The sequence below is a fragment of the Helobdella robusta genome, assembly GCF_000326865.2.
Source record: "Helobdella robusta unplaced genomic scaffold HELROscaffold_16, whole genome shotgun sequence".
Taxonomy (NCBI): Eukaryota; Metazoa; Annelida; class Clitellata; order Rhynchobdellida; family Glossiphoniidae; genus Helobdella; species Helobdella robusta.
In genome coordinates this window covers 3746475-3759043 of record NW_008703893.1, presented here as the reverse complement: position 1 = coordinate 3759043, position 12569 = coordinate 3746475, and the positions used below count along the sequence as shown (strand labels likewise).

The 12569-nt window shown below is 32.7% G+C and overlaps 3 protein-coding genes across 3 annotated transcripts; 2 read left to right on the top strand and 1 right to left on the bottom strand.

Moving 5' to 3' along the window:
* Nucleotides 1-3264: 3264 nt before the first annotated feature.
* HELRODRAFT_169952 (hypothetical protein) lies at nt 3265-4533 on the bottom strand (the record flags this gene model as incomplete). Its single annotated transcript, XM_009015754.1, has 3 exons — nt 3265-3330; nt 3736-4167; nt 4441-4533. The coding sequence occupies 3 exons, from the start codon at nt 4531-4533 to the stop codon at nt 3265-3267; spliced, it is 591 nt and encodes a 196-aa protein (XP_009014002.1).
* A 1015-nt stretch (nt 4534-5548) lies between these two features.
* Nucleotides 5549-7448, top strand: HELRODRAFT_190941 (hypothetical protein; the record flags this gene model as incomplete). The annotated part of the gene is made up of 6 exons (XM_009015753.1): nt 5549-5566; nt 5737-5802; nt 5990-6111; nt 6228-6441; nt 6542-6766; nt 7053-7448. 6 exons carry the CDS (start codon nt 5549-5551, stop codon nt 7212-7214), a joined length of 807 nt encoding a protein of 268 aa, XP_009014001.1. The 3' UTR covers nt 7215-7448.
* A 1483-nt stretch (nt 7449-8931) lies between these two features.
* On the top strand, nt 8932-11688 carry HELRODRAFT_169950 (hypothetical protein; the record flags this gene model as incomplete). The annotated part of the gene is made up of 4 exons (XM_009015752.1): nt 8932-8972; nt 10920; nt 11175-11345; nt 11560-11688. 4 exons carry the CDS (start codon nt 8932-8934, stop codon nt 11686-11688), a joined length of 342 nt encoding a protein of 113 aa, XP_009014000.1.
* Between the last annotated feature and the right edge of the window lie 881 nt (nt 11689-12569).

Below are 12569 nucleotides of genomic sequence, written 5' to 3'. Positions count from 1 at the left end.
GATGATGATGACGACGACGATGATGATGATGATGATGGTGATGGTGTGATGATGCCGATTATGAGCGCAAAAAACCATTATTTAATTAAATTAACTTCATTCAAGTATGAGTTGGATACTAGCAAACAAACAATAATATGAATAATAATAATAATAATTAATAATAATAATAATAAATAATAATAACAAATAATAATAAGTCAGATATATGATAATAACAATAATCACAATTGAAAGTTTCATAAGATGAATACTTCAAAGAAAGAAATTATCTTGCTGGCATCATCCCCATCGTCGTCATCATCATCACCTCCACCACCAACTTTACCACAATTATCATCATCATCGTCGTCGTCATCATCATCATCTTCGTCATCATCATCATCACATTCACCATCTTGATCATCATCAGCACCGACGACTACCTTCTTTTTTCTTTAATTCCACCAACTCGTGCTTTTGATGTCTTACGTGGCATCGATGAGTAATAAAAATACAATCATCATCATCATCATCGTCGTCGTCGTCATCATCATCGTCATCATCATCATCTGCATCCGTTTCTTCATCATCATCGTCGTCGTGTTGTTGTTATAATTTATTTATCTCTGTATATTTCTTCGTTTGTCTGTTCGTTCGTTCATTCATTTATTAGTCCATTCACTCATTCATCCATTCATTCATTCATTCATTTATTCATTCATTCATTCCTCCATTAAAAATTTACAAAGCACAAACTAACAATTTTAATAATGATCATCTTTCATCTGATAATTCATAAATCAATCAATGTTTTTTACTCAACTGCTGAGTCATTCGCATTCATTCCTCCATTTGTTAATTCAGTCATTCATTTCTGCATTCATTCATTTATTTCTGCATTCATACATTTTCCACTCATCATTCTTTCCATCTATCCACGGATGACTAATGAATAAGTACATTTGTAAATCGTAATGACGGACGTATAATGATAAATTCTTTGATTCAAACTGACACACGTATGCACACACACACAAACACACATACATACAGACATACAAACACACAAACAAACACACATACACACACACAAACACACATACATGCAATTTTTAGATATGGGTTAAATCTTAATGGACCATCCTATGAAAATTGATACCTAGACAACAACAACAACCAGTTCAATACATCAATATTAATCAGCAAACACACATACAAACAAACACACAAATACAAACAAACAAACATACATACATACACATACATATGCATCCATGAATGCATAATAGGATGAAGATGACGTCAAAATGATTAATATTCATTCTAGTAAACCACCAATAGAAAAATAATCTTTTTTAACTCGTAAATTAACCATATTAATTTCAATGTTATTTTCATTATTATTATATTATTATTATTATTATTATTTTTAATGTTATTCTTATCATGGCTATTTTATCACTTTAAAAAATGTTATCATAAATTAAAAATATTATCTGTTTTGAGTTTTTTTTCTTGAATGAATGATCAACGAATGAATGAATGAAGGAGTTTGTAAATGAATGAGTGAATGAATAAATTAATAAATAAATGAAAGAATGGATGTGTGGGTGAACGAATGAATGAACGATTGAATGAATGAAAATTTAATGGCTGAAAACGAAAGAATTTTGAAGAGCCCATATAATTGAATGTTAAGACGGACGAACGAAAGAACGTACTTTTGATTGACTGATTGAATGAATGAATGAATGGATGAATGAATGAATTAATTAATTGATGAATTAATGCCAGAATGAATGGATGAATGATTGAATGAATGAATGAAATGACCAAATCAGTATCCATCAACAAAGTATTATAAATAGCTCTTTATAAGAATAAAATTACAATCCTCACTGACAAAATATTTCCGGTTTGTTGTAATTAAATATAGTAAATTATGAGTAATTATCATAATTATAATTAATAATAATAATATTATTATTATTAATTAATAATTAATAATAAAACCTGGAAAGATATAACGTCCAGATTGTTCAAAAAATCCAACAACTCATCAACTTCATCTTTCTTTCTTTTCTTCGGCATTTTTTCATTCAGTCAATCATTCATTCATTCATTCATTTATTAATTAATTTATTCATTCATATATTCGTTTCTTCACTCAATTATTTATATACGGCATTAGTCAATAGAATTTTTCTCTGGCATCAACTTTCACACGATCGAAAACTTAACTGAATAAAAATTAGCCACATCTAAAAATCTCTACATTATTATTATGACAGCATAATTAAAACAAATCAAATAACGTCTTCCATAAATATAATTAAATAATTTAATTAAACGAGCTATATAATTGATTCATTCATACAATCATTAACTTTTTCATTTATTAAATTATCTATTGACATTCGTAATCCGCATTTAGAGTAGTTTATAGTTAATAATAATTCTTCATCTGTTATAATTATAGATTAAAAATTAATAATAATAATAATAATTTAAAAAAATTAATTATATATATATATATTTTGTTTCGTTTTGTTTCATATATTATATGTTATAATAAAAAACTTCCATTATATGATATAATACAGTATGGGTAATTAATAGGCATATTGTGACTTTATTATTCAACAAAAATAATAATATCAATTATCCAAATTTTATTCATTCATTTTGTATTTATACACCCCTCAATCCATCAGTCCGTCCGTCCGTCTCCTTCATTCCTTTATTTATTCACCCATCAATCAATCCATCCGTCCATCTATCTATATTTCCGTATTCAACAAACTCAGCAACACAATATTATCCATGTATATCTGCTGATGCTAAATCTATATATATATAAACATATATATACACACACACATATATATATATGTATATATATATATATATATATATATATGCTACTATATCTATACTATGATAACATATATACAATGTATACATGTATATTTATATGTATTCAAGTATACCCATACGTACATATATATAATGTATATGTGTATGTATAGTATGACAAAACGTGACATAAATGCAGTGTATATAGAGTATTTATCGATTTCCTAACTCCACCCAAGACCCATTTCTTGTCACGTGTGTGTATATCTACGTACGTGTGTATGTGCGTATGTGTGTATGTGTATGTGTGTGTACGTACGTGTATATGTATGTGTGTACTATGTGTTAGAGGTGAGCGGGAATTGAACCCTGTTACCAATTTTCTCCCATTATTTTCTCATTCCCGACTCTCTCCCGAATTCCCATTCATGACAACGTTCCCGAAAATTCCCATTTCCTATTTTTTAACTCATTCCCGCCCGTTATGTAGCTCTATAGAATTATATATTGTTATATGGTGTTAAATGTATTTATATACATTTTTATAGAGTTACAAAAGTTTTTTTAAAGTTGTATAGTATAGTTATTGTTGACGCATGCAATATTGTGTTTTCTTTGCTTGTATTTGTTTTTGATAGTTTGTATTAGCATGTTTTACTAAATAATAAATAAACATTTGTTTGTTTGTAGGTATGTATGTATGTATGTATGTATGTATGTATGTATGTATGTATGTATGTATGTATGTATGTATGTATGTATGTATGTATGTATGTATGTATGTATGTATGTATGTATGTATGTATGTATGTTAAAACCAAATCAGCGATGAGTGACACTAAACAGTCAAACATCTGAAAAAATCGGTTAACAATTGATATCTCGTTATTCGCTCACGTCGGCGTTTAATTGAACATTTTCGGTAACACAGACGCGCAAAAACCTTTGCAGCAAACAAGATATATGATTCATGGCGAAAAATAGCTCTCTGCTGTCGCCAGACCTGCCACTTATCATTTTGCAAATCTTTTTAAAAAATATTGAAGTGTTGTTGTCCATCGGGCCAAGAACCTCGATGCAAACAGGTAAAAAATCCATCGAGGGCAGGGCACCTTCATATTTTTTAAACTTTTCATCCGATGCCCTGGTTGCGGCCAAACCACTTTCTTTGCTGGTTAAGTGCACGTACCGTTCCGCTAATGTGCCCGGAACGGTTACGTCCCACGCCAGGCATCTACCGGCTCTCCAAGGAATCAACGTGCAGCCATCCGGACGTTTTCCATCCAACGCGGAAATTCCCGAGGGCTCTTTAAGAACGGGTATTGAAGCCTTGGAGAAAAGCCGGCAGATGTAATCATTTAATGCGGAATGGCGCAACTGACGACCTCCACCTAAACGACAGACCAGGCCGTGGTGACCGAGTTCGTTAGCTTCCGCACCGCACCTACACAGGTATGTATGTATGTATGTATGTATGTATGTATGTATGTATGTATGTATGTATGTATGTATGTATGTATGTATGTATGTATGTATGTATGTATATTTGTATATGTGTTTATGGGTATATACGTACGTGCGTGCGTGCGTGCGTGCGTGTACGTGTGCGTACGTTTGAACGTGCTTGCACACATCATATTTCGTGCTGCGTTTTGTCTTGGCGGCGTCTTTAACAGGTGTATTTTTTCTTTCCATCTTTCCATCATCGTCGTCGTCATCTTCACTATTATCATTTTCCTCCTCCTCATCGTCATCATTATCTTTATCTTTATCATGGTTATCATTATATTTGTTCACTTTTTCGCTTTCTCTCTTTTCTCCTCTCTCTCTCTCTCTCTCTCTCTCTCTCTCTCTCTCTCTCTCTCTCTCTCTCTCTCTTACCTTCGTGATCATCATCGTCGTCGTCATCATTTCGCTTGACCATATGGAGTACATCAGACATTTATTATCAACTTGTTTGCAACAATATGTCCTAGACATCTTATTATCTAGCGCTTCTTTTTTTGTTATCAGCATCAATGTGATTTTTTTCATCATCAGTCATTCATGTCATCACCATCATCTTTTTCTTCCTCTTCCACCTCTTCTTTCTTCTCCTCTTCCTCTTCCTCTTCATCATCACCACCACCATCATCGTCGTCGTCTTCATCATCACCATCATCATCGTCATCATCTCATTATCTGATGACCATGGTCATCATCATAATTCACGTTTCACATGCATAACGTCTTCATATTTCTACTCTCTTTTTGTTCTTCACTTTCTCTCTTTCTCTTTCTTTTTTTCTTTCTTTCTCTCTCTCTCTTTCACTATCCCTCTATAGATCTTCCTATCTACCTGTTCGCTTCTAACAGAAATCAATACTCACTTGGCCAGTGCATATAATGTAAGAAATAATTATATGCAGTCACTGTTTTCTGTAAAATTTCAGTAATTTTCAGCAGTTTGTAAAATAAAATGTCTTAAAATTATGATGGAATTATCAGTTATTTGCCGTAAAACTTTTTTTTTAAACAGTTTTGTTTTTTTCAGAATTATTTTAAAAAGAAACAACATGCTTGGCTGTCCATAAATTATTTTAGTTCTTGATTGGTTTTTTTTTTTGATAAACTCGACTTTGAACGTTTTTGGACGCAAAGTGCTCAAATTTGTCATCAAAATTAAAATTTAGCGAAGATTTTGTTTGCTTAATTTATTACTATAATAAAAATGGATCGTGTCATGATGGTGAATTTTTTTTTTATTAATTTTTAAGCGATTTTAGTAAATTGCTAATCCGAATTTGAAAATTAGTCATTTTATTCAAAATTCGTCATCTTCATGCCCACAATTCAAGCTTCAAGTGTTCGTCACGTTCGTCAGTCAAGTTAAATTTAAAATTTCCCCCGCCATTTTAGATCTTGGGCCAAGCGAACACGGAAGCCATTAAAGAACCCAGAGGCTTCATAAAGTTCATCCAAATTGTAAGTTTTGTGAAGGAATAAAATAAATGAAACAAATTGAATGTTTTATAAGTTATTTATACATAATTTGCTGTACTGACATCATGTTTCATACATGCATTTCATAATGTTGTCAATCAACTTGGATTTAACTTGAAAGCCTGAAATTTACTGGTAGTTTCTTAAAAATCATATTTAAAAAAAAAAGGTCATAGCCATATGTGCATTTGCCACAGCGGTGAACAACAGCTCCTACACGGCTTTCAACTTCGTCTGTAATGAAACCAGTCTTGTACAGAGTCGCAACCTACCATTTTATTACCCTTACAAGTCAGTTTCCACAAATTATTAAATCATTCATAAATGAAATAATATCCACAATTGTTTTGTTTCATTACAAAGACAGACATTGTTAAATTTCATAAAGAAAATTGAATTCGAAACAGTTTGCAAGCCTCCAGTGTGTTTCATCTGCCACTTTGTCCTAAAGCCAATGAAAGTGATGTTGTTACGCAAGGAAGTTGTTACGGTGACTTTAGTGGTCGATCTCAATTGTTTGTCTTTGTTGGTGTATCTGCTTTCCTCTACAGTCTCTTCATGGTGACCTTCTACATCCTGGCTGATGATAAGTACCACCAGATTGCTGTCATTCCAAACATTGTCAGTCCACCTCTCATTTTTTTCATTATTTTTTTCTATTAAATAACTAACTAAATAATTAAATAATTAATATTGTGATGAATTTTCTATTGGTTGACAGGATTTCATAATGACAGTCATCTTCACGATTGCCTGGTTCGTGTTCTCGTCGGCTTGGGCAGATGGTGTCGTAAAGATCAAACACTACACGGACCCCAACTCGCTCTTCCTCGAGAACTCTTTCAATAAAGAGAACTTGCCTGAATGCCTGCCTGAGAATAAGCTGGTCTCCTGTCAGGCTGATCCTGATCACACTGGGAATTATAAGAACCTCAATATCTCCATTGTTAGTTCTCTCTCCCCTCTCTCTCTCTTCTCTCTCTTTCTCTTCCTCTCTCCCTCTCTCTCTTTATATTTATATGTTATGCATTTATGTTGTTTAGTCTATTACCATTTTCAATTTACATAAATGGCTGTGTGGATGATTTGTTGTTGTTTGTATTCAAATGCATATTTCTCATCATAACAATTTGCAATGATTTCATGGTTTAAACATGCCACACAAACACACACATACACACACGTTGCAGCCCAACCTTGATTTTAAGCCCATCCCTATTTTAATTTGACAGGTGTTTGGCTTTCTCTGTTTTGGAGTCTGGCTAGGCAATCTTTGGTTTCTGTACAAAGAAACTAAATGGTACAAAGATAGCCATGGGGTCAGCCAACAACAACAACAACAGCAGCAGAGTCCGAACAACATGCCTTCTTCACCTTCGTCAGATTTCCAATAGAGATCATAATGATAAGCTGCTAGAGCATAATTATTACTCTACAGCTATTGTAATATATATAATACAACATAATATAATATAATATAACTTAATATAATAAAATGTAGTATGATGTAAGTTAGTGAAATTGATTCAATAATGCTAATTGCAAGTTGCGTGCAATGTATTTTGTGATGTCGTTGGTGATGGGTAGTTGTCGCTGTGATGATGTTAACGCTGGTCATGATAGTGATGAATAGAAGGGTGGTGGGTGAGAGTTTAGCGATTATTTCATGGTGATAGCGACTGACCAAGAGGATGGAGATTGAAGTTTTCTATTTATTGTTTTTGGTTCGTTTGTTTCAAATTTTCTGGCAAGGGTGAATTTGAGGTTCCATTTTGTTTTGTTTTGATATATATATATCTCTTTTTTTATTTATTATTTTTTATTTATTTAATATTCGTTTTAATGGATATCCATGAATGAATGAATGATTAATTGGATGAATGATTGATTGGATGAATGAATGAATGAATGGATGTTACACTGAAATTAGTAGAATAGATTTTGTTTATTATTCTAACTGAAATATTTCATATGTAAATTGGTTCCGATGATGATGATGATGATGATGATGACGATGGTTGAGATGATAATGAGGATGATGATATTCATGGTAGAGTTTGCAGTTTTTTCTATCACTCTCATAGGCTACTGTGTTTTTTTTATTTTAATTCGTCGTCTCAATGTTTTAAATAAATTTACTTTCTCACCATCATACTTTTTTTCCACAGCTATCTCACCTATTCATTCGTTCGTTCATTCATTCAACAACAACAACAACACACGTTTAGACGACATTTTCCCCGAGATCGGGGGTTGCCGTTTGGCTACCTATGATGAAACCGAAAAACCCCTCGACGCCAGTCCATAATAAGTAAATAAGCAAGTCGTTCGTTCATTCATTCATTCATACATTTTTGCTTTTTGTCATTCATTCATTTGTTCACTTATTCCTTCTTTCTATCTATCATTCTATCTCCGACAGTTCCTCAATGTGATTGGTTGCCTTCTGTCCATACATTAATTAATTAATTAATTAGTTAATCAATTAGCTAATTAATTGTAATTTAATTATCTTACTAGCTTTTTTATTATTTCTTCCTGTTGATTTTTTATCATTCAACTTTAATATTTATTGTTGCTTGAACAATGTTTCATTGACAAATTTCAATAATATATATTTATGTGTGTATGTGTGTGTGTATGTGGTGTGTGTGTGTGTGTGTGTGCGTGCGTGTGTGTGTGTGTGTGTGTGTGTGTGTGTTACTTCATTATTATTTATATTATAATGGAGATGAATAGATATATAATTTTGTTACTGTACCCTCGGTGTGGAGTTGATGGAAGATGAAACGTTGTTATTTCATTTATATTGGTTTTGTGTCGGTTCTTGTTCGTTCGTTCGTTAATTTCTATTACCGGCTTCAAATGCAGCCGATGGAAAATTCAACGATCCGCAAAGAGTTCGTGCCTGATTCACGATTGTGTCGAAATGCCTGAGAGTTCGATCATTTGTTGTTTGTTGTCGCCGGGACAACAAGAGCCATTACTTTAAAGGAATTGCAAAATCTGTGTGACAAAACACGAAAAACCTGATAGAGAAACGTTATTTTGGTTTGGAATTTTTACATTTTGTAACTCCGTAGCCGGTCAGTTAATGGTCAGTATTTCGTAATGGTCATTGTTTGTAACGACTTTTTTGGAAAACTGGAGAAGTAAGTTTTATCAAAGAATGGTTGAAATATTTTTTCATAGGTTGGTTGCTGATGGAAAAGATGACGATGATGATGGGGATAATGACGCAGAAGGAGATGATGGTGACAAAGAAGATGATGATGATGAAGAAGAAGATGATGACAATTTCGACCTTATTATCAGCCTGAGCCTACATAAGGTGAATCATCATACTTTATGTGCTAGTTTGTTTATGCATAAACACGCGATGGTTCATCTTTATTCATTCATTTACTTGTTCGTTCATTCATTTCTTCTTTCCTTCATTCTTTCATTCATTCATTTTTTTCCTCCTTCATTGAGTCAATCAACAGCTCGTTTAATAATTACGACAATTTCACAATTAGAAAGTAATTTCTTTATCCTTTCGTTCATTCATCAATGCATCCGTTCATTCAATCATTCGTTCGTTCGTTCCTTTTAAGCCATCCATTCTTCACTATGACTTTGACTGAAACTGTGTCTTAGGTTCAACAACATCTTGTGAATATCATTTAAATTATCAAAAGTCGTCCGTCTTCATAATTATTATTATTATTGTTATTATTATGTATTTCTTAATCATATCCGAACCATTTTTGGGCTATTTATAGGCTGATAAGGTAGAACTTGAGATACATTATAACAATGATGATGACGAGAATGACGATGTATACGTACACTTGCATACAGATATAATTATGTAATTATGTTAATATAATTATTATTGTTATTATTATTATTAATTATTATTATTAATTATTATAATTTGGCAAGCATAGCTTCATATTCATAATAACATGACTAGATAAATACACACACAAGCTTCTGAATGTTGAACCACGTTTAAGAACACCACACACACACACACACACACACACACATATATATATATTTTTTTTTCTAATTTTCATTTCACAGGCTTTCTCTCTCTTCTTCATTCACATCTCTCCATCATCTTTGCTCTTTCTTCTAACTTTAACTTGCTCTCTCTCTCTCTCTCTCTCTCTCTCTTTCTCTCATTCAGAGTTTCATTCATTTTTACCTTCATCCCATATCATATTTTGACACACTACTTAAACAAATTCAAATTAACTTACGTCATACATATTCATCCATCCATCCATCCATCCATCCATTCATCCATTCAGTCAGCTAGCTAGTTGTGTTGTGTTGTGTGTGATGCATTTCTAAGGTTAATAAACACACACACACACACACACCACATACACACACACACACACACACATGGTAGAAACTATGTATAATAATGATAAAATCAAAAATGTTGATAATAATGTTATCTTCGTACACTTAATACGTGCATTTTGTATGTATGTATGCATGTATGTTTGTATGTATGTATGTATGAATGTATGTATGTATGTATGTATGTATGTATGTATGTATGTATGTATGTATGTATGTATGTATGTATGTATGTATGTATGTATTTATTTATTTATGTATGAATGTATGTATGTATGTTTATAATGGCCATAAATAAAGGATAAGAACAAGTGTTATTAAGAAATCTCGAGTATGGCAAATTATTCTACTGCTCATTTTTAAAGATTACATAATTATTAATTATTATTAATATATAAATATTTGATCATAATTTGTAAGCATTGGTTTACAATGGGAATATATTATTTCGTTATAATTAACGTCTGTGCGCTCATGGGAGGAGCTGAGTGACTAAATAAATATTGGTTTCATGAATGCCATATAGTTTTTATAGCAATAATAATAATCAAATACATACATACATACATAAATGCATACGTACGTACATACACATACATACATACTATCAGAGCTATATAAGTGAATAATATTAACTACAAAAATAGTTGTATTAATTATAGATACTAGTAAACAATTATTATTATTTGTATATTTATAAATAATTTCATTGTTAATTTTGGCTAAAACCATTCGCACAGGGTTATTTAGTCTAATTAAACTAATAAAGGATTTGAGAAGGGACATTTTAGAAACGTCAACAACAGCAACAACAACAACAGCGGCAACAACAACAACAACAAAATCAGTAACATCATCAACAACAACATCAACAGTAGCCGTAATCAGCAACTTCTGCAACCTACATCAACAGGAAACATCTGCCCAAAAACCTTCAATAAAAAAATCATTAAAATATGAGTAACCCACCACCATACAATCCAGGCAATCAACAGCCATACTACCCCCCTCAACTTCAGCCGCAGTACCCACCTCAGGGACCTCCATATCCTCCTCAAGGACCTCCGTACCCTCCTCAACAGCCTTATTGCCCTACACAACCAGCACAACCAACCAACACAGTTGTCATTACGGGACCGATTCATGGAAGTTGTCCAAAATGTAATGTGAGTCCTTATGCTGGTTGTCATCAGTCAGTCAGCTAATCATTCAATCATTCGTTCGTTCATTCAATTAATCAAATAAGTAATTAAAATTAATGAACCAACAAATTTTTACCATTCAATCAACCATCCAAACAACCAACCGATAAATCAACCAATCAACTGACCGGTCGACTGATAGACCAACCAACCAACCAATCAAAAAATTTCATTTCAGAGGGGCATAATAACCCCGGAGTACACAGCTTGTGGCATCATTCTGGCCATTTGCTTCTTCCCCATTGGGATCCTCTGCTGTATCGCAATGAGGGAAAACACGTGCAGCGTTTGCAGGGCCCGCTTCTAGATGGCAAGACGTTGAAGATGATGAGGAAGAAGATGCTGAAGATGATGATGATGGTGAAGATGATGATGATGGTGAAGATGATGACGACGATGAATGAAGATGATAGTGAAGATGACGACGACGATGAAGATGATGGAATGGTGGTATTTCATTGTTTATGAAATTCTATTGCTAATGTAGGTAGATGATGAGGGATGTTAAATAATGGTGGAGATGATGATGTCAAAAGTAGCAACTGTGAGGTTTTCTTTATAGTTCTTCGTATATTCATATAAATATTCTAAGTTATCTAATTATTATTTCATTATCTATATTGATAATTGAATGAACGAACGAATAAACAAATATATTCTTTTGTATGTCTTTATGTGTGTGTGTTTGTGTATGTGTGTGTGTGTGTGTGTGTGTGTGTGTGTGCGTGTATTGTTTGAGAAATGTTGAGTGCGTGTATTGTTTGAGAAATGTTGATAGAGAAATAACAATAGTACCATTATCTATCTAGTTTTGTACTTTGTGCCTTTACTGCTTAACATGCTGGCTTTATCATTTGGTGTTTGTGTGTGTCTCTGTGTGTTTGTGTGTCTGTCTTTGTCTTTGTGTGTGTGTGTGTTTCTATGTTTTTGTGTCTCTGCTTTATTTTTTTCTTACTAATTAATTAATTTGTAGTTCAATTTTTTGTAATAGATTTTATTTTCATGTTTGACGTAACGAAGGATTCCACGATTTTTTGTTTTTCCAAGTGACCAGTGTCAGATAGCAGTCGGTGCGTCTCTAAAGCATTGATATCATATCATATATCATATCATATATCATGCCATATATCATATCATGCATCATATCATACCATATATCATGCCATATATCATGCCATATATCATGCC